The sequence below is a fragment of the Artemia franciscana genome, chromosome 15 (genome assembly GCF_032884065.1).
Source record: "Artemia franciscana chromosome 15, ASM3288406v1, whole genome shotgun sequence".
NCBI classification, from domain to species: Eukaryota; Metazoa; Arthropoda; class Branchiopoda; order Anostraca; family Artemiidae; genus Artemia; species Artemia franciscana.
The window spans coordinates 28,626,649-28,651,745 of NC_088877.1; the positions used below are offsets into that span (position 1 = coordinate 28,626,649).

Here is a 25,097-nt window from a genome sequence, read left to right on the forward strand (position 1 = left end):
CTTTGGGAGAATACAAGTGAGTTATGTTCTACAACCGTTTAAGATAATTTTTCCCGATCCCAGGCAGGGTAGAAAAAGAGTTCGCGAGAAATACTGTCATTAGTATATCGATAGGAGGTCCGTTTACCCTCCAAAGAGATAACTAGAGATATTAGTGGTGACACAAGTGGTGGCACCTCTGGTCCTTTCAATCGTTCGATCACGTTACCATATTCTAACGACACCGCCAGTGACACTGGTGTGGCATTAGAGAAATCAAGTAGCTGGTAGCCCCATCACATTCAGTACGGACAGTGGTGGCAGCCAAATACGGAAAGTTATCAGGAGATAGCTAAAAGAATCCGCGTTTTCCCAAGACACGACTTAATTTAGCCTACACAGTAGCCTACTGTGATCACATATAAAAAATTTCCGGAAAATACGGAATCAATTAAAATATTACGTAAGTCTGAATAGATGCAGACTAGTTGGAATATAATAAAATTTTACGAATCAATACATCACGCAACTAATTAGCTTGCGAAAATCATCAGCAAATTGAGACGTAGAAATTTATCAAGAGATATAACCGGATGGTAATTGGACCATTTGAGAAGGAATTTACATGTGAACTGAAATAATAGTTATTAGCTAAATTTTGAAATAATGTCAGACAGCGATAAGATGAACACAAGGTCGAGAAAAGAAACAGTTCACATAATTAGATATTAGTTCGAGAAAAGCTACCGCGGTGAACCAGAAAAATCCTTTTCAGGTTCACATTTACATGCGACTCCCGCTAAAAGTAACTGAGGGAATTCACCATCAAGAGGAACCCTATATATTTCAGGGAGTAAAATAGACAGTTCTGACACGTACAACGGGGGATCTTCCCAATAAGCTCAAAAATAGAACGATCTCCAGTAAGAACCGTAGAAGGCGAAAAGAATAGGCTGGAAACTCAAAAGGAATTGTTTCCAGATCGGGGAGACCCAGATAGAGAAACAGAAATGGGAGTAAAAAGAATACAATCGGGAAGGAGTACACCCGGTAATATGAGAAAGCAAGAAATCAAAACAGAAGCGGTAATACACAAAAAAATTATTATATGAAAATACGCAGAAAACAAGACCAACTCACCCCTCAGATGCCATGCAAAATGAAGGGGAGTTGTCTGTAAGAAAAAATATAGACCGAGAACGAACAGACTCAGAAAACGAATTAAGAGGATATAATGACAGAAGGAACCAAAGTAGACACAGCAACAGGAGTAGTAGGAGCTCATGTCCAGCAGGGGGTCACGAAAAAGCAGTCATGTAGATATGACACAATATATTAAATTTAATGAAGGAAGAAAGAGTAGCTAGGGAACGAAAGGATGAGGAAGATAGAAAAGAAAGAGAGACAGATAGAACGCCAAAGAAAAAAGGAAGAGGCTGAAAGAATAGCCAGGGAACAAAAGAAGGAGGCTGAAAGAATAGCCACAGAACAAAAGGAAGAGGCAGATAGAGAAAAAATTAAGGAAAGAAAATAACTAATGGAAATGATCACAGGGAGACATTCCCAAGAACCTCAAAGATCTACAGTAGATTTAATACATGCAATAAACGTTCAACCAATGAAAGAAAATGAAGATGTACATTTATACCTCTACAATTTTGAAAAATCTGCGGAATTAAACGGATGGCTGAGAGAAAACTGTGCGAAATTAATTTGCCCCTTCCTTGACATCATCACCATCTTTAGTTATGGTGAAAGAAGTTTCAGCAAAGTGAAACAGGTCATGACACATTTATGTACAACGACGGACGATAACTGCTTCGACCACCACGTCATGATATGGTTCGAGATAGCCAAATCAAGACATTTGACTTTTTAATGGAAGTTTTACAGTTGCATTTTCTTCTTTCTGTGTTTAATCCGTATATTTAATTGAAATTGTCAGTTTCTCACTTCTGAGTTCTGTTTGTATATAAATGATATTATCGCTTTATTCCTCTTGTATTACTCCTTTCTCCGCTAGAACACCAGCTAGTTGTAATGCCTCTTACAAGATACTGAACTAATAGGCTAATCTTCTTTAGGCTATGCAAGTCTTTGTTGATTCTTTGGACTAAGCTATGCTCCCAGGTTTTGTATTCGAAACGTACATTATGCTAATTATTGAAAAAAAAAACAGTCGGTAGAAATGACCAGCCAGTCAGTAAAATCCCTTGTTCCCCCTACCCCCCACATTTTCGCTAGTAACGCCCTTCATCAGATCTGCGTCAACCAAGACAAAAAATGAATATAATTGACCTTACTCATAAGTAACAACATCCTGTCTTCTACCTACTTCTTCTTCAGCATCTTCACCTTCACAAAAAGCCTCATACAAGCTTTTGCTAACAAGTGGTCCTGGGGTATTGATGTCACCATGTTTTCGTTTCCGCAATATTTCTTCGCCTAAAAGAATACATTTATAAAACTGTGCAAGCACACTTTAATAATAGCTGTAAAATAACTTTTTAATTGCTGAATTGCTTACCCCTGTTCTCTTTTTATGAAGTAAACGAGCTAAAGCTCTTCAAATGAAATCACAACTACCGAATGCACCGCCACTACCGAATGAAAGGCTTTCCTTTCTTACCAACACCAAAGATTATGAGTGAGTGACAAGAGCGGGAACTGGTGTTAGTGGTGGTTTAAAATCAACAAGACCATCTAGTGTTTGGCATTTTTTTCAAGCTTCGTAATTGTTTTTCTTATCCAGAAACTGAGATCAGATACTTATTACCACACTCGTTTTGCCAATTTCATTAATTTCCTAATTATTACACTGATTTTTTTTTCGACACTAGTGCCAGTTTCCATCCTTGGAGGCTATCCATTCTCTTTGACCAATACTTTTATTTTATTTCTTCGCAATCTATTAAGTACACGTCAATAATAGTGGCACGTCTCATGAATAATTTATTCTCTATTTTCTAACACCCAATCAATGTTTTTAGTTTTAAAACTAACCATGTTAAAAGCTTACACTTTATCATTGTGTCGGAAAACACAATACTTAATACAATCTATGTTGTTGTTTCTGTAACTTAAGCAAATACAAGCTAAGGGTACGTAGCTTTGCCTTAAAACATAACATCCATTAATTGTTTTCTATGCATTTGATTCTAAAAATTGTTTGATTCTATCTCCATCACTGAGTGATTTAAACACTTTACTAATAATTTCGAAACAAACTCTTTGCGTTGTATTATTGTTCATAATCGTTCAATAGCCATTTGCGCGAAGAAAAAATTCTTCTAGAAAATTTTTTTGGAAGCAAATGAAAGGTAGATCTGTTAGCACAAGCACAACCTATCATCTTGAAGACGAATAAATCTTACGACTTTAAACTACAAGCCACCCTTCAAGAGGAAATTCTAACAGGGACACTTTGAAGCCGACTACCAAATGACCCGTGAAGTTCAACTGTGTGTGGTTCCTCGATTCACGTCTCCTTGGCTATACTGCCCTTCTATCAAATCACAAGTGTCTGCAACCCCATAAGTGCGGAAAGAAGGTGATGCTCAGAAGTTGTGGACACCTCTGGACATCCAATATCTGTGTTCTCTCGGTCTAAAATTACTTTCCCCATACATTTTGTACGTGTTTGAGGTCGAAGAAAAGGACAAACACAAGGTTTCACTTTATCAAAGATAAAGTCTATCAGGTGGACAAGGTCCACCAGATCGAACACTATTCTATGGTACCGCTTCAAATAGACTACATCAAGTCTACTTTTCTACTAAAAGGCTGATGACAAGAAAGGAGAGGGAAATTCGAGGGACCAAGGCCAAACTTAGTGCGTCAGACTATACAGATTGAAAATCATTACACGTTTCAATTTATACAAGCTGCAACATGCCTACTCTTCCATTTGAAAGTCGAAGATGGGAAGGTGTGAGTACTGAATGGTAAACTGTTCCAAGGACTTGGAGGAGGGAGAGGGCATTAAAAAGGTCAAGGGCCCACTATGTACCTCCATAAATATAGATTGAATATCCTGGCGGGAATCTGCTCCAAATGAAGTCCTAATGAGGTACTTCAGGGAGTTTAAAAGGTCGTCCACCTACTTCCATCGCTCTGTGTGGTCAGTCATGAGGCTATTAACCATTATAAGAAATAAAATAGGACCCATCAGGGTTCCCTGATAGACCCCACAAAAAATAGGAAGGGGATCGGAATGAACATTTTTATATTTAAGCACTTGAAAACGATTTTTAAAAAAGAAGGCAACAATTTTACCTAAAAAGGGACTCAGTCAGCAGTTTATTCACAAGGATATTGTGGTCAATCAGGTCAAACACTTTCTGGAGATTAATTAATAAAAGATTCAGCCAAGTATCAGTGTTTTAAAGGTTTTTAAAAATGGTGTCAGGAAGACTAACAAGGTAGTGTCAAGTAGATGTCTCTTTAAGGTTTCCAAACTGTTGTAAATCAATAGGTTCAAGAATCCCTGCCTTTAACCAATTAGCTAAGAAACTTTCGTCCTTTTTTTGAGAAAACTGGGGTCAAGGTGATTAGTCGTACTACAATAAAATCATTCAGGCCTCCCTTTTTTCGATTTTAAACATCATTAAAAATACCAACAAGGGGTGTTGATACTTTACCAGGGAATGCTTTAATTAAATCAATTGGGATATCAATGGGGCAAACACAATTTTTTTTCAGTCTGTGTATTTTTCCTATTATTTACTTTGCTGAAATTTCTGGGATTTTGTCTTTTGGAGTTTCAGAGATTAGATGATTTCCAGAGAGAGGATAGAACGTTTACACAATACTAGCTAGGTGTTTATTAAGCTCATTGGCTGTCTGTTCAGGCGGGTCATCCAGAAGAAAATCATGGCTCTTACACAAGCGACCCCCTATTTCTTTTACTTTCTTTAACAATTGCTGATGTTTGCTCTGTTTTAAGCAATTTAATTTATTCTTACCATAACGAGAAGCAGCACGACGTATTTTTCTTTATTTGTTTATGGAGGATTAAGGCATCATCTTTCTTTCCAAGGCGAAAAAGTTTTTGTTTCAGATAGATTAGTCCTTTCATTTTTTCATTAATATAGAATTTATCTAAGGAACATACCTTGTTGGTAACCTCTGGGAAAATGTTTTGGGAATTTGTCATTAATTTTGTTTAAAACAAACTAACCCATGAATTAAGATTTACACAGGACACAACATCATCCCAACTCTCAAACGTAATCCAAGATCCAAAATCAAGAAGACCTTGACTGGTTATTGGCCGGTACGAAAATTCAAAGACTGAGTAATGTGTTTTAGAAACTAGCAGTGCTTTCAATTGTAGCATGAAATGATAGCTACCACCAAGGGGAGGGGGAGGGGTAGTAGGAGTATTGTAAAAGGTTTTAAGGTTGGCTCAAATAACATCCAAACTGGTTCCACCTTTTGTAGTAGGGAAATCAACAATTTGCTTAAGCTTGTGATCTTTGCACAGATAATTAAGACTTATTTCGTTTGCGTCTCCTGCTATAAAAATGGCGACATTTGGGTATCTTTGTCGTCACAAAGTCAAGACTTGCTTGTAGTCTATCATAAAAATTACGAAGAGAATAAGCATGCTGTCCGGGCGAATAATAAAATGAACAAATGATTAAATTAGTGTAAGGCCGAGGCAGGCAGGCATTTGGGCTTAGTAGATATCCAAATGATTTCATCGCTATCACCTAGTCCAGGCATATGGATACGAGTAGAAGAGAGCCAATCCTTTGCAAAAATCATACCTTCTCCTCCTTCTTTCTGCAGTGGGTGTTCAGCCGGGCGAAGATTTATACAATCATGAAAACCAGTCATTTTGAGGAGATCTGGATTTTGAGCCTGAACTTCAGTAACCACAATTATAAATATATGGTTCAATTTGGCTGTCGCTTCTAACTGAATTAACTTTTTAGAATTCAAAATTTCGGCATTCGTAAGGAGAAAAACAGAGAAATTTTCAACATTTTTTTTTATCAAACTCTTTAACAACGGATTTTTTCCAAAAACTTTTTTCTGAGGCAACTTTGGCGGGGTGTAAGCATTAAAGTTAATGCTGGTAGTGGGAAGAACATCACCTAAAAGTGAAATGTTACCATTCGGGAAGGTTTGAAGGTATTGTGGGAAGGTTTGTCGTAAGACTCGAACTCACCCCTCTGGACCACGAGACTAATAAACCGGCTTTGAAGTGGAAGGGGAAGAGGTTCAATTTTAAAAGTTGGGGCAAATTGAGAGCCGTGGGTAAAATTTTCCTCTTTTTTAAAATTTTCTTCCATTAAACAGGGGAAACTATATCTTTTATCAGAAAATTCGGAATGGTAAGGCAAGATGATGCTGGGAGAGGGAAGTACGGTGAAGGGTGTCTTTGAGGGGAGCGGTCGGGTTTATTTCGGCAAACAACAGGTGGAGCCCGGAACCAGTCGATAACTTCTAGGACGCACGGAGACGAACGGAGTCAAAAGGAAGTGGATTTTAAGGAGGAATATGAGTAAGAGGGGTATGGGGATGGTCTGAACCGAGCCGTGATTTTGGGGGGTTGGGTTGATTGATCATGCGTAAGTACCTGGGGCGGAAGATTGTTCTGAGGGATGGATTCCTGGGATGTACCGCTCTGCATCGCGTATGTAGGGAGATAAGGTTGAAAGTCGAATGGCACACAAGCTAGGGGGGAGGAGGCCGCGGATACTTTCGGTGCCACCCTAAGATAGGTTAGGTTTTAAGCCTACACTTCACCCCTGATGATACAGTTGCAAAATTACACGACATATCAATACAAGATAAAACAGAGCGCAGGTCAACTCAATCAAAAATACACTTAACAGACACACAAATTCCCGAGATTCCCAAATATGTAAAAACTAAATTGAAAACAGAGAACACAACTGGAGACAGAGGGCTTATCATTTGACATTTTGCCACCGATCATGCTGATCTTAAAATCCTGATTTCGATAAAGCACAAAAACTTCATCTTTTAATAAATTTATCCACAAAACCTCAGTTTTTAAACAGACTATTTAAGCAATTTGTCAATCTGATTATAAAAAGCCTATTGTACCTAGCATAATGCCTATCTGACAGGCATTATGCTGTTAGTGCACATGATATTATCATGTGCACTGTAACTTACCCCTGAAAGTATATTTCTCAGGCTTTCAACTACTTTGATAAAACAGAGATTCTTAGCTGCTATTTGAAAAAAGTGTCCAACTTACAGTGAGTTATATGAATCATGTTGCTTGCCTTCTCACTGCAATTTGCCAGGTGAATATTTGACTCAGGAACTGGGACAATGTGCTTCGCATTATAAGGACAGGTAAAATACTCGACTTCAGCCAACGCTTGTTTCTGCAAAATAAAATATTCATTTCGATGCTTCGAATCAAATTGCTTCTGGCTAAAAAAAGAAGAAAAAAAGCCTACAATAATGTACTATAGTATTTTTCTCTTTTTAAAGAAAAGCCAAAACAAAACGTTAAGTCTTTGTTGAACAACAGCAACCAAGTGAATATGTGTGTCTTTGCAAACAAATTTGATTTTGCCTAAATGATTAATGCTTAAAACTTATTCCACTATTAGAGGTAACTCTCATACACTTTTCTGATAATCCTTATGGTTTTCAGAGGGGCCGTATCCAGAATTGTTTTTTTCGGGGAGGGGGAGGGAGAGGGTTACAAAAGGATACAGACTTAGTTTTCAGGCGGTGTAGCTTACTATACCATTAACAGGTTGGTATGCTAATAACTCGCTTTGGTCAAACTCCAAGTCAGAACAAAGAAAATTTTAGATGAACAGAACTCCTTATTTAGAATAAACAAGCAAATTTATTTCTTTAACCTTAATCTTAGTCCACTATGATAACTTAACCCTCAGCTCCTAAAAATACGAAAATAAGATTTAAAAGCAGTAGAATTAGAATATAAATATCTGTCTTGGCTTTACTCTAATTAGCCATGGCTCTCAAGTCTCTCATCACTTTCACCAAGTTGATAATTCTAAAATCAAATTCCAATTCCAGAATTTGTACGAGGGTATACGGACTACAGTTAATTACTCGTAAAAACTCATTATAGGTAAAGGACTCGGTTAATTTTAAGATGAATCCTTTATGATATTTTGCACCATCTATTCTACATGAGTTTTGGAATACAGGTGAAATATTTCAAAATCCCTCTTTTTTCATTCTTTATACTTGTCTGAATTTTCTTTTGGCCACTAAATTTTGCATATGGGAAGAATCTTCCTGGGGGCTTCTCTGGAGGCAAAATAACGGAGCCCTTCTGGACCCACTCTAGAACTTTCTTGTAGACTACTTTGGCGAATAACTAGAAAATGTATACACATCTATAGATTGAACACCATCTATACGAATAATTGTTGTGCATAGCTTACTTGTGTTGATATTTTTACAAGGATAAAAGACATTATCAAAGGTAATTTATACCTATATTGAACCGTAAATTCATTAGTAAATGCCCAAAACCAGCAAGTCGCAAGACTTGCTCCCTAAAGGAGTAGTGACTAATTATGATATTTAGGTTGTGTAATGACCGATAAAAATAGGAAGATTATTTTAAGTCTGTAGCTGAACTTTGTCGCCAGATCCAAGCTTGATGGTACGAAAATTAATCTAATTATCGGAAAAGCTGTGAGTTTTTTTAATCAGGGTACTATTATCAGTGCTAAAGAGTTTTCGAATTAGGAGCTGAACATTCAGAGACGATGTGTGAAACATACAAAGGACGAAGATAGTGCAGAAAGTCCCGAGTGTTCAAAATCTACTTTGAGTCGAGTCAAAACTTGGATCAGTTCTTGAAAGTTGGCTAGGAAAAGCTTTCCGCAAAAACATTTGTATATCTCCTAAAGCGTTGGTTCTCGTGTCATATAACCGGGCAGCTGGCCTCCCAATACTCCAATCAGGCCCTCTGCTTTCGCTGTGTATCATGCGATAACACCTCTAACAGTGCCTCTCCGTGTTCGGAAAAAATGTTTTGTCCAGAATGTAAAGTTGCCAGCCATACTTGTTACAGTGTAAAGTGTCCCGATAACAATAGTCAACTAGCAAATCTTACGGTATGATTTAGATCTCTCTACTACTGCACAAACTGCACTTTCGTGGAGTCAAACTTCCTGTGATAAAAGGTTTGCTTTCGAACTGGGACGCATTGTACTTGCAAGAAGATTTCTTGACGAGTCATAGTTTTGGTCTTCAGAAAATTGACAATATTTTGCTAGCTACTCGGTGCCCACTAAACAATCCAATTCCAAGGGTCGCCCCTTGGGTGGTATTGCGATGCTTGTTAGGACCTCGTGCCGGTCGTGTATTTTTGATTCATGTGATGTTTTGTTGCAGTCCGTGTAGAAAAGCATGTTATTGAAAACGTTTATCTCCGTACAGTTTACCTCAATGACCGACAGGAATTTTTATTTACTTCTGCTTGTGAGAAACTAGGGTCTTGCCTTTCAAGAATTCGCCAGTTACATAAGTGTTGTATTATTATAGGAGGATTTCAACTGTAATTTAACTGATGCCTCGTTATTGCGCACTTCTATTTTGTCAGGTATTTTTGACGATTGGATTAGGGTCGTGCTGTAAGATCTCGATTACACTTACACACACCATTCGAGTCACGTTTCGAACCTTGACTACAAATCTTCTAGTGGCACCTGTTCACGTCGTTACTGACTTTCAACTATCAGACCACCTTCCAATACCTGCATCTATTTCTTGTCCTTCTGCTCAGTCTACTCCCGCTCCACAACCACACCAGCCACAGGCCCGTCTCTACAGGGATCGGAAAAACATCCCAAGGTGAACTTTTCACAACAGTTACTAATTCTGTCCTACATAAATTTATGTTCTGTTTCAGCTGCTCATGAGAAATCCGCAAGCTGATGCAAGTGAAGTACAGATTTTGCTAGATATCTATCCTGCACAAATTAGCCATGCCCTGCGATGCATAGAAAAAGTTGCTATACCTCTTAAACTAATACTTCGGGGTGTCAAAAAACATTGGTCCAGTAATCCCATCCCAGCTGAGGCTTGAAGAAATTCCAAATTTTGGTACCATTTGTGGCTCTAGTGTGACCTTCCTCGCTCTGCATGGGTTTCTGACATTCGTCTTTCTACCAAAAGAAAGTTTGCAAGAGAACTATCTATCCAAACGAACCAGATAGTTGAAGAGACGTCTCAGCAAGCTTCTCTATCCCAACCTTCCTTCTGGAAAAATGTATCAAGAGATCCTCCTAGCGCCCGCCTATCTGCCCAAGATATTGCTAATTCCGAGTGGAATTCGTACTTCTCTGCTGAATTCTCCCTGCCAGATGCCGCTGAACAGTCCTAATATGAAGATAAGCTGCGTCAACTTCTGTCTAGTTGTCCTACCGACAATTTTGTTGTTTCGGTTGATTATGTACAACGAGCAGTCCAACGCATAAAACGTAAGAAATCTTCTGGCATCAATAAAGTGAGCGCTCTTCACATTCTACATGGAAGCGAGCAACTGGTAAACAATACTGCTCTTTTGATGCAGATGATTGTTTTCCAAGGAGTTGTACCTTCTTCTTTCTCGATTAGAGATCTCATTCTAATTCCAAAGAAAGGTAAACTCGCCATCCAGTATTCGTCTTTTCGCCCTATAAAGGTGGCTACTACCTTCTGTAAGTTTTTCGAAGTTCTGTTCATTGACCCTCTGAACGCAAAATACTATGCACCTTACCAATTTGGATTCCAGCCACGTCTCATTTGTGCCCACGCTTTATCGGTTGTCGCGAACGCATTGATCGATGCTGATTCATCAGGTGAAACCCCCGTATTAGCCAGGTACGATGTTCGTAAAGCGTTCGATTCTATTATTCATGCCACTATGCTACTCCATAAAGCAAAACACGGAGTGAGCCCTTCATATATCAGGGCCCTTCGAGACATGTATTCTCGTCTTAAAGTTCGCCTTATACTTCTTCCATTATCTAAAGATGACGGCTCTCAAGTCTACGCTCCAACCCCTGATATTTTTGTCAACGTCGAAAAAGGTGCCAAATCTTTCATCTTTGCCAGTCTTGATTTATCTCTTGTATGTTATGCAGACGACATTCTGAATTTGAGCAGCACTATCCAGCGAATAAGCGAGACTTTCACAACACTAAAATCTGAATGTACAAAACTAGGTCTTTGGCTCAATGCTGAAAAGTCCGAAATTGCATTCTTCAATTGGAAGCAAGTGTCACCTGGGAATATTCCTCTCAGAAATAGTAGGATTAGGCAGGTAGATCATATCACCTACCTCGGTCTTCCCATTATTTCGTCAGTTATGCACACGCGACACCTATTAATTGCTCAAATGGAACATATAATTGAGTTATCATATGCTTCTGTTGTGAAAAACAAGTTACGCTCCAACTGCTGTCTTTTTTCGAAACTTTTCAACTCTGTCGCTCTACCACACTATCTGTACATAACACCGTTTGCAAAATGCTCAAAAAATCTGAAAAGCCAAAATTTGTTCAGTTTTCTTCCGGTTCGCAAAATATCTTTTAGGTTTTCATCCTTGGACCCACAACTCTAATCTCGTTAAAAAATTCAGCATTGCTGAGCCCATTAGAGCTGTTGAAAAAGAAATTCGTGCTTATAATTCCCGTTTGACGAAGTTAAACCATCCTTGTTCGTTGGTACTGGCCCAGTAGTTAAGATATATTTGTTGTGTTTTTTAAGTGTTTATCTTCGCACTTAGTGTGTATTTATTCTTTTTTATGTTTTTTTCTTTTGTTTATTCCTCCGTCTTTTCCTTTTTTTTGTATGGTGGGTTTACCAAATCCGTTTTTCATTTTAATGGAAAAAGAAATATATATAATAAAAACCCTCATCATCACAAACACTAAAAAAAACACCGATTAATACACCCCAACAGAAAATCTACGACTGACTCCGCTGTCTGAATCTGCCTTCTAAAACATGAATCTTATCAAATATCTCAAAAACTTCGCAACGTTTAGAAATATAATTGTTACAGGACCAAATAGAAACAAGAAGAAAACTTACAAAATTTGAAAAAGACAGAACAAATTCATTGAAGTTCTGACGTGGTAAAAAACTTCCATAATGGCACTGGAAAAATACATGGGGAGCAAAAACGAGTTATAAAGCCAATCAAGCGTTTTTTTTTTTTTTGTAAAATTGACCTTTGACTCGAGAAAAACGTCCATAGGACTGTTTTGGCTTCTCTCTCAAAACATTTATTGTTAGTGACCTTGTTGGCTGAAATGAGGTCCCGAATGCAAGTTCAAGGTACTTAAGAGACGCCCTGGCAAAAATTTAATCAGGACCAACCTGAATTTTTGAACTGGGAGGGTGATGAAAACCAAAAACAAGAAATTCAGTTTTAGCAGAAGCAACTGACAGCCCAATGTCAAACAACCCCACATAAAGGCTGTTCACAGCAGCCTGCAGTGCTTGCAAATTAACAGACAGCAGAAGAATGTCATCTGCATATGAAAAACGACTTGCGTAAATGGATAGCTCGATAGGAAAATGCAACATTCAGTGGGTTGCGCAGCGGATGACATTGTTAAATATTGCAAGACTTAACACTGAGCCTTGTTTTGCTCCGAGATGCACAGAAATTCGGTTGCTATAAAGATTTTCGACGTGGACGCGTATAGACGAGTTTTGATACTATTACCACAGGGAGGCATAAATGAATAGGTTTACCCCACTCCTCAAAAGTGCTAAAATAGCTTGGGAGTGTAGGATCGAATCAAACACTTTAGAAGTATATATTGCAAAAACAAATAAAGGTTTCTTCGTACTCTCATACGTCTCCAAAATAGACACGAAAACTGAATATGCATTCCCAATACCAATGATCATACTTATTGGAAATTTTGAAAGAAGAATTTTTTCAAATAATTTGGCAATAACTGAAGAAACTGTAATTGGACGATAAGAGTCACAAGATTGAGGGTCCTTATTCTTTTTTGGGACAAACATCACAATCTATTTATATATATTATATATTATTATACATATATATATATATATATATATATATATATATATATATATATATATATATATATATATAATATATATATATATATATATATATATATATATATATATATATATATATATATATATCTATATATATAAAAATAAGTTGTCTGTCTGTGTGTCTGTCTGTCTGTCAGGTGACGTCATGTTTCTGTGTTGACTGACGTCATGAAGTTAGTTGTCGTCATTTTTGCTTTGACGGTGACGTCATCTATATATATAAAAATATCATTTTTGCTTTGACAGTGACGTCATTCAAGATATTTAAGACATATGTTCACGTAGAAATCTACTAATGTTTAAGTTTAAAATGACTGATGAACTTACAATGGTAAAAGCCGATGAAGATGCTCAAAGAGTCTATGCCAAAAAACTTGCTGCCGATAGAGAAAGTCAGAAAAGAAAGCGTGCCGAGGAATCAAAATAATAGCAAGGAAACAGGCTTGAGGCTGATAGAGAAAGAAAGAACAGAAAGCGTGCCGAGGAATCAAAAGAACAGCAAGGAAACAGGCTTGAGGCTGATAGAGAAAGAAAGAACAGAAAGCGTGCCGAGGAATCAAAAGAACAGCAAGGAAACAGGCTTGAGGCTGATAGAGAAAGAAAGAACAGAAAGCGTGCCGAGGAACTACCAGAGCAAAGCGGAAGCAGACTTGCTGCTAAAAGAGAAAGTGAAAAAAGAAGGCGTGCCGAGGAATTACAAGAACAGCAAGAAATCAGGCTTGCTGCTGATAGAGAAAGTAAGAAAAGAAAGCGTGCCGAGGAATCACAAGAACAGCAAGAAATCAGGCTTGCGCCTGATAGAGAAAGTAAGAATAGAAAGCGTGCCGAGGAATCAGAGCAACCTGAAAGTTATCGCCTGGCATTCAGGTACAACCCAGTCGATGATTATAGCTTGAGTAGATGTGTTCAAATCGGGACAATGTCTAAAATTTGTCCCTATTGCAAGGCCTTGAAATTCAATGGTGAAACAATGAGAATGTGTTGCGCCTCAGGAAAAGTTAAACTTCCTCTATTGGCTGCACCACCAGAGCCATTCAAGACTTTCCTTACTGGAACTACGTCAGAATCTAAGCGTTTTTTGTCAAAAATCAGAAAATACAACTCATGTTTCCAAATGACGTCGTTTGGAGCCCAAATCGAAAATCCAGATCAATTTATGTCTACTTTCAAAGTAAAAGGGCAAATTTATCATAGAGCAGGGTCCCTTCTACCATTCTCAGGCGAGAATCATAAATTTTTACAATTGTACTTCATCAGTGATAGAAATTATGAATTGAAAGCACGTTGCGAAATTTCTCCCAACGTTGAAAGGACAATCGTTTCCCAATTGCAACATCTTTTCCACGAAAATAATAATTTAGTGCGTCTGTTCAAAACAGCCATCGATTTGATGCCTACTGATACGCATAAAATTGTTATTTCCGCTGACAAAACGCCTCCTGGCCAACATGTGCGTAGATACAATGCTCCAACTATCGACAAAGTGGCAATCGTTATGGTCGGTGATCAGTTTTTACCTCGAGATATTATTCTTCATAAGCGAAGCGATCGGTTGTTAAGAATTGCTGAAACTCATCGATGCTACGATGCCCTACAATATCCTATCATTTTTTGGGATGGAGCCGACGGCTATCACTTTAATATTAAATTGATGAATCCAGCCACTAACAAAGAAATGAATAAGGAATGCAGTGCAATGCATTATTATTCCTATAGAATAATGATTCGGCAGGATGAAGAAAATTATATTTTCTATATATCCGCCTGAATCAGACCAAGCTCCGCTCTGAACAATACATTCATTTGCGAGATGCAGTTATAAATGACGGTAATACCACAAACGTTGGAAGATTAACAATTTTACCTTCGTCATATGCTGGCAGTCCCCGTCATATGCATGAATATGCTCAAGATGCTATTGCGTATGTTCGTCTCTATGGTCGTCCAGATTTATTTATTACATTTACATGTAATCAATCTTGGGACGAGATACTGCAGCTTTTACTTCAAGGACAATCGGCGGTTTATAGGCATGACATTACGGCCCGTGTCTTCCGGAAAAAGTTGAAATCACTGATAAACTACATAGTAAAACTTGAAGTGTTTGGGTCAGTGCGATGCTGGATGTACTCAGTGGAATGGCAAAAACGAGGTTTGCCACACGCACATATACTAATCTGGCTACATAAAAAAATTACTTCGTACAAAATTGATGATGCGATTTCCGCTGAAATACCTGATAAAAATGTCGATAAGGGGTTACATGATATTATTGTAAAAAATATGATACATGGACCTTGCGGTGCACTGAACGAAAATTCACCATGCATGGCCAAAGGAAGGTGCACAAAGCAATATCCTCGACTTTTAGTATCAAACACAATTACTGGCAATGATGGTTACCCACAATATAGAAGAAGATCTACTGAAGATGGCGGTAAAACAGCAATAATAAAAAAGCGTAACGGTACCACCATCGAAGTAGATAACCAGTGGGTTGTTCCATATTCCCCATTATTATCAAAAACATTTAATGCACACATAAACGTTGAATACTGTAACTCCGTAAAGGCAATCAAATACATATGTAGATACGTCAACAAAGGCAGTGACATGGCAGTTTTTGGCTTGCAGCCCGAAATCAAAGATTTCGACGAAATCGTACAATATCAGGCTGGAAGATACATAAGCAGTAATGAAGCTGTTTGGCGAATTCTTTCATTTCCGATACATGAACGTAGTCCAGCTGTTGTTCACTTAGCGGTACATTTACAGAATGGTCAACGTGTTTATTTCACGGAAACCAACGTGCAACAAAGAGTCCTGAATCCAAGGGATACAACATTAACAGCTTTTTTTCGCTTTGCAAAAATGATTCTTTTGCAAAAAAACTGCTGTATACTGTAGTGCCTTCGTATTACACGTGGAATACTAAAAATAAAGTATTTGAACGTCGAAAACAGGGTAAGTTAGTCGACGGCCAACCTACCATCTTCAAAGATACCACGATAGGAAGACTCTACACCGTTCACCCCAATCAACATGAATGCTTCTTTCTACGCCTGCTTTTGGTGAATGTACCCGGTCCGACATCCTTTGAGTATTTGAGAACTGTAAACGGTACTATACATGACACTTACCGTAGTGCATGCCAAGCTCTGAATTTATTGGAGAATGACCAACACTGGGATAACTGCATCAATGACGCGTGCGAAACGTCAACCCCAAGTCAAATTCGTGCATTGTTTGGCATCATTTTAACAACTTGCTCTCCATCAGCTCCTACAGAGTTATGGGAAAAATATAAGTCAAAAATGTCCGAAGATATACTCCATCGAAAACAGTTAGAGACGTCAGATATGACTTTTGATTTTACATCAGAAATTTATAACTACACTTTAGTTATTATAGAAGATTTGTGCGTACGTATGGAAAAACAAACCACTTCAGCATTTGGGAATGCCTTCACCTAACCGTATCGCTGCTGTTTCGACATGTGTAGAATTGGATCGTGAACAAAGTTACAGTACGAGTGATCTATTGTCGTATGTACAAAATAACATTTCCAAGTTAACGTCGGAACAAAAAGACATAACGACGTTGGAGAAATTTTCTTTTTGGATGCGCCAGGAGGTACTGGTAAAACATTTGTGATAAAACTGATTCTGGCATCAATTCGATCAAAAAATGATATAGCGTTGGCAATTGCGTCGTCCGGAATAGCCGCAACATTGCTGCCTGGTGGAAGAACTGCTCATTCCGCTTTGAAATTGCCTCTGAATTTGCATTCTACAGAAACTCCCACGTGTAATATTTCCAAATCATCTGGGATGGGTAAAGTATTGCAGCAATGCAAACTTATTATTTGGGATGAGTGCACAATGGCACACAAAAAATCGCTCGAGGCTCTGGATCAATGCTTGAACGATTTGAGAGGGAAGTCGAAACCCTTTGGCAGCACATTAATATTGCTTGCGGGAGATTTCAGGCAAACATTACCTATAATACCTAGATCAACTCCTGCAGACGAAATGAATGCTTGCCTGAAAAATTCTAACTTATGGGCACACGTAAAAATATTAAAATTAACTACAAATATGCGTGTCCGATTGCAAAACGATGACTCTGGTCAAACATTTTCAGATCAATTGCTGGCAATTGGAAACGGAAAGCTCCCAGTAGACTCAATTTCAGGACGTATACAACTACCTGCTGATTTCTGTAATTTAGTGACGTCCAAAAATGAATTGATTGAAAAAGTATTTCCGAATATTCTAAAAAATTATAAAAATAATAAATGGCTAAGTGAAAGAGCGATTCTCGCACCCAAAAATATAGACGTCCACAAAATCAACAATATTGTTTTGACCAAGATTCGAGACCAGGCAGTCCTTTACAATTCAGTCGACACAGTTTTGGAACCAAATGAAGCGGTTAATTATCCATCTGAATTTTTAAATTCCATAGATCCTTCAGGGTTTCCACCACACGTGCTACAACTAAAAATAGGCGTACCAATAATACTTCTAAGAAATATCAACTCACCAAAGCTTTGCAATGGCACGCGACTTGCCGAAAAAAAACAATGGAAAACCTAATAGAGGCCACAATCTTGACAGGGCCTTATGAGGGTGAGGCTGTTCTTATTCCTCGCATTCCTATGATTCCAACGGATCTGCTTTTTCAATTTAAAAGATTGCAATTCCCAATTCGATTAGTATTTGCAATCACCATTAACAAAGCTCGAGGTCAATCATTAGAAAAATGTGGTATAGATCTTAATACTGATTGTTTTTCCCATGGACAATTGTACGTTGCATGTTCGAGAGTCGGTAAACCTGACAATGTATTTATATGCAGCGACAATTGGACAGCGAAGAATGTTGTATATTCGCAAGTTTTACGCAGTTAATTTGTATTGTATCTATCTATCTATATAAAAACGAGTTGTGTGGATGCATGTTTGTTTGTTTGTAAAAAGAGCATTTGCATATGACGTCATTATTAGTACATACGGCTTTGTATATGCACAGACAATGGGAAAGCCAAGAATGTTGTTTATTCGCAATTTTTACGTAGTTTGAAACACATATATAAATCTATCTATATTCACAGGTGGGACACAGGGACACAACTACAATGGCGCATAACTAATATGGCGCGTAACGACTTACGCGCGCGGGGGGGGCTTGGGGGGCGCGAAGCGCCCCTCCAACTAGGTGTTGGGGGGGTGCGAAGCGCCTCCCCAACAGCTAGTATATATATATATAAATATATATAAATATATATATATATATATATATATATATATATATATATATATATATATATATATATATATATAATATATATATATATATATATATATATATATATATATATATATATATATATATATATATATATATATATATATATATATATATATATATATATAAATATATAAATGTAGTGTCTGTCCGTCTGTTACACTGTCTTCTATAAAAAAAAGGAAAAAAACAACACCAGGACGAAACACAGGAGCAACGCAAAACTAGGCTTGCGGCTCAAAGAAAAATGGCCAGATTACGAATGTCCAATTTACGTCAACGAAGACGTGTCGAGGAACCACGAGAGCAACGCGAAACCAGACTTGCAGTTGACAGAGAAAGTAAAAAAAGAAGGCGTGTCGAGGAACTACCAGAGCAACGCGAAACCAGACTTGATGCTGAAAGAGAAAGTAAAAAAAGAAGGCGTGTCGAGGAACTATCAGAGCAACGCGAAACCAGGCTTGCAGCTAATAGAGATAGTAAAAAACGAATGAGAATCCATATAAAGAAGCCTGCCGCGTGAAGCTAGATGGGGCCAGGCAACGAAGCCGCCTGGTCCCAGCTAGTCTATATATGTAAAAACAAGTTGTATGCATGTTTGTTTTTTTGTATGTTTTTTTTTTGTAAAAAGAGGCTTTGCATATGGCGTCATTAGAAGTATACAAGGCTTCGTATATGACGTCATTATAAGATCACGTTAAAGACCGGGACACCGGGACAAAAATGATGACCGGGACACCGGGACACAGGGAATATAAATGACGACCGGGACACATCAAACAGAAATTACAGACCGGGACACCAGAACACAAATGACGACCGGGACACCGGGATAGAGGGAATATTAATGACGACCTGGACACTCAAAGAGAAATTACAGACCGGGACACAGGGAATATAAATGACGACCGGGACACAGGGACACAACTTCAACGGGGACGCCGGGAGAGGCACGGGGGGCATATAATAATGACGACGGGGACAAAGGGAATATTTGATTAGCAATCACCATCAACAAAGCTCAAGGGCAATCATTTATATGTTGCAAGTTCAAGAGTCGGTAAACCTGACAATCTATTACACAACTTCAATGGCGCGTAGCTAATACGGCGCATAACGACTAACGCGCGCGGGCGGGCTTGGGGGGCACGAAGCACCCCCACCAACAGCTAGTAATATCTAAATATATAAAAATATGTTGTCTGTGTGTCGAGTGACGTCATGTTTGTGTGTCGACTGACGTCATATTTGTCGACTGACGAAATTACAGACCGGGACATCGGGACACAAATGACGACCGGAACACCGAGACATCTATCTATCTATCTATATATATAAAAAAAAGTTGTCTGTGTGTCGAGTGACGTCGTGTTTTTGTGTCGACTGACGTCACGTTTGTCGACTGACGAAATTACAGAACGGGACATCGGGAAACAAATGACGACCGGGACATAGGGAATATAAATGACGACCGGGACACTCAAAGAGAAAGCGACCGGGACACAAGGAGTGTTCGATTAGCAATCACCATCAACAATGCACCGGGACAAAAATGAAGACCGGGACACAGGGAATATAAATGACGACCGCGACACTCAAAGAGAAATTACAGACTGGGACACCGGGACACAAATGACGACCCGGACACAGGGAAACAACAACAACGGGGACGCCGGGGGGCACAGGGAGGATATATAAATGACGACGGGGACACAGGGAATGTTCGATTAGCAATCACCATCAACAAAGCTCAGGGGCAGTCATTAGAATAGTGAGGTATAGATCTGAATACAGATTGTATTTCCCAAGGACAATTATATGTTGCATGTTCAAGAGTCGGTAAACCTGACAATCTATTTATATACACAGACAATGGGACAAAACAGCGTCATCTATAATAATTCTTAATAGCGGATTCTAGAGTGCGTTCATATTATTAAATTTTACTAATAAGCGAGCAGAAGAGGGGAGTTTCTTGTCGCAAGGGCCGTTGTACCTGCCGGGAGTGTGACTCCCTTAAACTGCGGGGATCAGGTAGCAAGAAACTACGCTTCCCTCGCTTATTAGCTTAAATAGCTTTGTATTACGTCGTAGTTTATTGAACTGGCTCCTCCCCTCGGACTTTGATTTTGCATTACGGATTGTGACGTGGCTGTTGCGATGGGGAGTAATGAGAAATTGGTTTGGAATGCGTTACTGAATTATGCTTTCCGTGCGATAAAAGCTGGTAATCGCTCGGAGGATATAGCGAAAAAAGCAGTCGAGTTTTTCTCAGAGGAAGCAATTGCAATGGCGAAGGAGTTATTGTGGCCCCTAGCAGGAATTACCACACGTGTTACTGCGCGATCGAAGAACACCGATGATATCCTGGACATATTAAAAGTATTTCGGGTTTGTGAAGATAAAAATATCTCGTTGCCGCGGTTTGTGATTTTCGAACCTGATGAAGTTCCGATAATCCCGGGAGAAGTGACGGCTACCCTAACCCGGAAAGTAAACGAATTGTGTGCTAAGTTCGATAGTTACGTGGATTCTAATCCCTCTCCTTCTGTCTCTGCTATGCCTGCGGCAGAAACCAACACGATCATGTCGAAACTGTCATATGCGGTTGTTTTGAAGAATCCCCCGAAAGATCTTTCGAACCCTAGCGCTCGGAAATCCTATTTGGACAGAGTATGTGGTGATACTAGTTCGAACATTGTGGAGCTGAAACCTAGGAAATCTGAATGGAGAGTAGTCTTGAACAACAAGAATGCTGCCGAGTCCCTGGCTGAGGCAGTGGGTAAAAGTGACTCAACTATAAGTGTTAAAGTAAAAACTCCCGCTTTCTTCGGAATAATCCGCCACGTTCCCACTGAAACTTCAGATGACGAACTGCGCTCAGTTGTACCGAACTGTGTTAAGGCCGTACAAATTGGTAGTACTCGGTCATTCAAATTACAGTTTGAAAGCAAAGCTCATCTCTTTAACGCAATGAACTCTCCGCCCATTTTTGGTTACGAGCGACTACCCATTACAGAATTTAAATTCTTACCGATGCAGTGCTACAACTGTCAGTCCTACGGACATGCAGCAAAATCTTGTGTAGATCCCCCGAAATGTTCAAAGTGCGGTGGAGATCATTCCAGCTCTCGGGACAATCCATGCCAAAATGCCCCCAAATGCGCTCTGTGTGGTTCTTCTCGACACCCGTGCTACAGCTTCCAATGTCCAGTAGCTCAGAAGCTAATTTCTAAACAATGATCGGTGATTCTATACGGGTTGTTTCATGGAACTTAAATGGTGGAGTGGTTGATAAAATGCCACTGTTAGAAGGATTGTTATGTTATAACGATGTACTCTGTGTGCAGGAACACTTCCTCTCGAATCAAGCCGTTAGTCTGCTTGAGCTAAACGATGGCGTCAAAGTATTTGCTACTCCTGCAAAGTCATCGGGCAGGGGAAGGCCGTCCGGTGGAATCGCCATTCTTGTTAGCAGCAGGTTAAATCCCATTCTGTATAAATCTTCAGACTTTTTTGTTGCTGTTAAGGTGCACAAAACTGTTATCCACTCTGTGTACATGCCAACAGACTACAGAGACAGTAAATCAGAAAAAAAATTTAGTGAAGCCTGCAGTAAGCTATCGAGTTCGGTGGGCAGCTGTTCTAGCCAGGGCCTTGAATGTATAGTCGCTGGTGACGTGAACTGTGACTTGACTGATGAGTCTAACGCTCGAGCACAGATCCTCCTATCTTCCTGTGACGGTCTTCGTCTCGCTAACAATGATCTGTGTTTTACTTATATCCATAACTCAGGCTCGACTTCATCTCTCGACTTCATGTTAAGTTCCATCCAATCTCCAGCTTGCGGCAATTCGCACGTAGATCTGAGCGTAAGCGCGTCTGATCACTTTCCAATTATAAACACTTTTCGAGTAATTCCTGCCTCTCCTAACCCCCCAACTAATGAAAAGAAGTGGAAAATCAAAACTAATTGGAGTAAAATTGACCTGGCTACTTATCATTACGTATTGGATGAGATTCTCACAAAGATTAAAGTGCCGTTCCAATTACTACAGCAGAGTGTATGTATTCAAGATGAAGAGAAACAGCTGCTACTAAACATCTACTGTAGTGAAATATCTCACGCACTGTTATCTGCCGAGGCCGCTGCGGTCCCCATTCGTAAAGTCCGAGTGGGAACGGAAATTCCAAAGTGGTCCGAAAACCCTGCTCTAAGTGAAGCATGTGGTCGTGCAAAATTTTGGCTTAGGCTCTGGAACGAGTGTGGTCGTCCGAAATCAGGTGTTGTAAATGAAGTTCGGCTGTTCAGCAAACGCAGATTTGCTAAGATTTTGTCTAAGCATAAATGTGAAGTGATCGATCAACATAGTCAATTGATAAGTAATGATCCAAATGCTGTGTGGAGATTTCTTAAACGTAATGGTGATCAGAATAGTGTCGAACCTGTGATCTCTGAGCAAGATTGGGTGTCCCACTTTACTTCTGAGTTCTCTCCACCCGAACAAGATCTTGAAGATAAATATGAAGTCGAACTTGATAAGTTCATGGAATTGCCTAGTTCTGGTGTTGGCTACATAGTAACTGTTCCTAATCTGATTCGTGCAATTTCAAAATTAAAAAAGAAACAATCGAAAGGTGTCGACAAGTTGTGTGGGTTGCATCTTGTACATGGTACTGCTGGTCTCCTGAGTCATTTAGAGCTTCTATTCCAAATTATCTTTAATTCTGGTCTCGTTCCCGACGTTTTTGGTACTGGAGTAATTACACCTATTTTGAAAAAAGGGAAAAATCCGTCTGAATGCGTATCTTACCGCCCTATAACTGTTTCGCCGGTTTTATGTAAGCTTATGGAATTGCTAGTTATAGATCATATTGCTTTTCAATGTTCTACCCCCGATAATCAGTTCGGATTTAAAAAAGGTGTTGGTCGCGAGCACGTCCATTATATTCTTGCTAATATATTAATAGAAGCTGATGAACTGAATGAATCCCTTATTCTAGCGAGTCACGATGTTAGACGTGCTTTTGATTCTGGGATACATCCCCAGTTATTAGTGTCTGCTCATAAACGTGGTGTGGACCGATCGGTTATTTTGCCTTTTCGGGATATGTATAAGAAGCTTCGAGTCCAAGTTAAAGTCCCGTCTCCTAACGGGCCGATTGTATTACCAAATGCTATTCCGGTTAGAAAGGGCATTAGGCAGGGTGCAATTTCGTCACCCCGGTTGTATAATAATAGTGTTCTCGAGGCCCAAAAGTTAGTGCAAATGAGCTGCATTTTCCGAGGTTTGGATGTAACATTACTTAATTACGCAGATGATATTTTTAATTTAAGTAGATGTTTGTCTCGTATTGAAGAAAATTTTCAGATTCTAGATGATGCTTATAGAGAGATAGGCCTATCTTTTAATGCAAGTAAAAGCGAGATTGTTGCTTTCAATAGGAGAAATGCAGATTGTATAGATCTTGCTGTCAAATTTGGTGCTCAAGAGGTTCCACTGTCTGACTCCATAATGTACTTAGGAATGCCTATAGGTCATAACATGGCATCTACACGTGCTCGCCAAATAAGTAATTTCGCAGAAAAGGCACGTAAGGCTTACGGGGCGCTATCTTCAACTAAAGCGAAATATAATCGACAAATTCGAGCTAGGCTATATAATGCACTGGTGATCCCACACTTTCTGGCTTTATCACCGTTTTGGCATATATTTAGTGTTAGCGATAAAAGAAACCTTCGATCACTTTTTTACAAATATGCAAAATTTCTTTTAAATACCCCACCGTGGGTTAAAAATTCCAAGATGTCTGCAAGGTTCGGTATCACAGATCCGATTGCTGCTGTGACGAAACGTCGTTCTGAATTTTTGGGGTCGCTTGGGCCTAGTAGTCTGGCAATTGCAATTCGTCCTTAGTGAGTTTTTGTAATAATGTTTTTATTTATTGGCGGTGTATCGTAACGTTTGTTTTTGTTTTTGCAGTTAAGTGTTTTTTTGTTTTTTTTTTTTTTTTTCTTCTTCTTTATACTCCATTCGTGCCATTTGTGGTTTTGTATCGAGTGGGTGAATAAAATTATCTATCTATCTATCTATCTAGTTAAATATATATATATATATATATATATATATATATATATATATATATATATATATATATATATATATATATATATATATATATATATATATATATATATCACAGGTGGGACATAGGGACACAACTACAATGGCGCGTAACTAATATGGCGCGTAACGACTTACGCGCGCGCGGGGGCTTGGGGGGAGCGCAAAGCGCCCCCACCAACTAGGTGTTGCGGTGGCGCGAAGCCCCACCCCAACAGCTAGTCTATATATATAATATACTAGTCTATAGCTAGTCTATATATATAATATACAAAACCTAGTTGGTGGGCCGCTTCGCGCCCCCAAGCCCCCCCACGCGCGTAAGTCGTTACGCGCCATTGCAGTTGTGTCCCTGTGTCCAACCTGTGAATATAGATAGATTTATATATGTGTTTCAAACTGCGTAAAACTTGCGAATATACAACATTCTTGGCTTTCCCATTGTCTGTGCATATACAAAGCCTTATGTACTAATAATGACGTCATATACAAACGCTCTTTTTACAAACAAACAAACATGCATAAACACAACTCGTTTTTATATAGATAGATAGATAGATAGATACAATACAAATTAACTGCGTAAAACTTGCGAATATACAACATTCTTCGC

General features: G+C 39.0%; 1 protein-coding gene and 1 long non-coding RNA gene across 2 annotated transcripts in view; one reads left to right on the top strand and one right to left on the bottom strand.

The window, feature by feature from the left end:
- The window catches only part of LOC136036309 (uncharacterized), a 487,034-nt gene that overhangs the window by 184,930 nt on the left and 277,007 nt on the right, over positions 1-25,097 (top strand). The gene's annotated exons all lie outside the window — the stretch shown is intronic.
- The window catches only part of LOC136036627 (uncharacterized), a 52,353-nt gene that overhangs the window by 7,326 nt on the left and 19,930 nt on the right, over positions 1-25,097 (bottom strand). Inside the window, exons 2-3 of the mRNA XM_065718928.1 lie at positions 7,217-7,349; positions 2,283-2,424 (exon numbers count right to left, since the gene is read on the bottom strand). Of these exons, the coding sequence (XP_065575000.1) occupies positions 2,283-2,424; positions 7,217-7,349 (275 nt within the window). The remainder of the gene's footprint in view (positions 1-2,282; positions 2,425-7,216; positions 7,350-25,097) is intronic.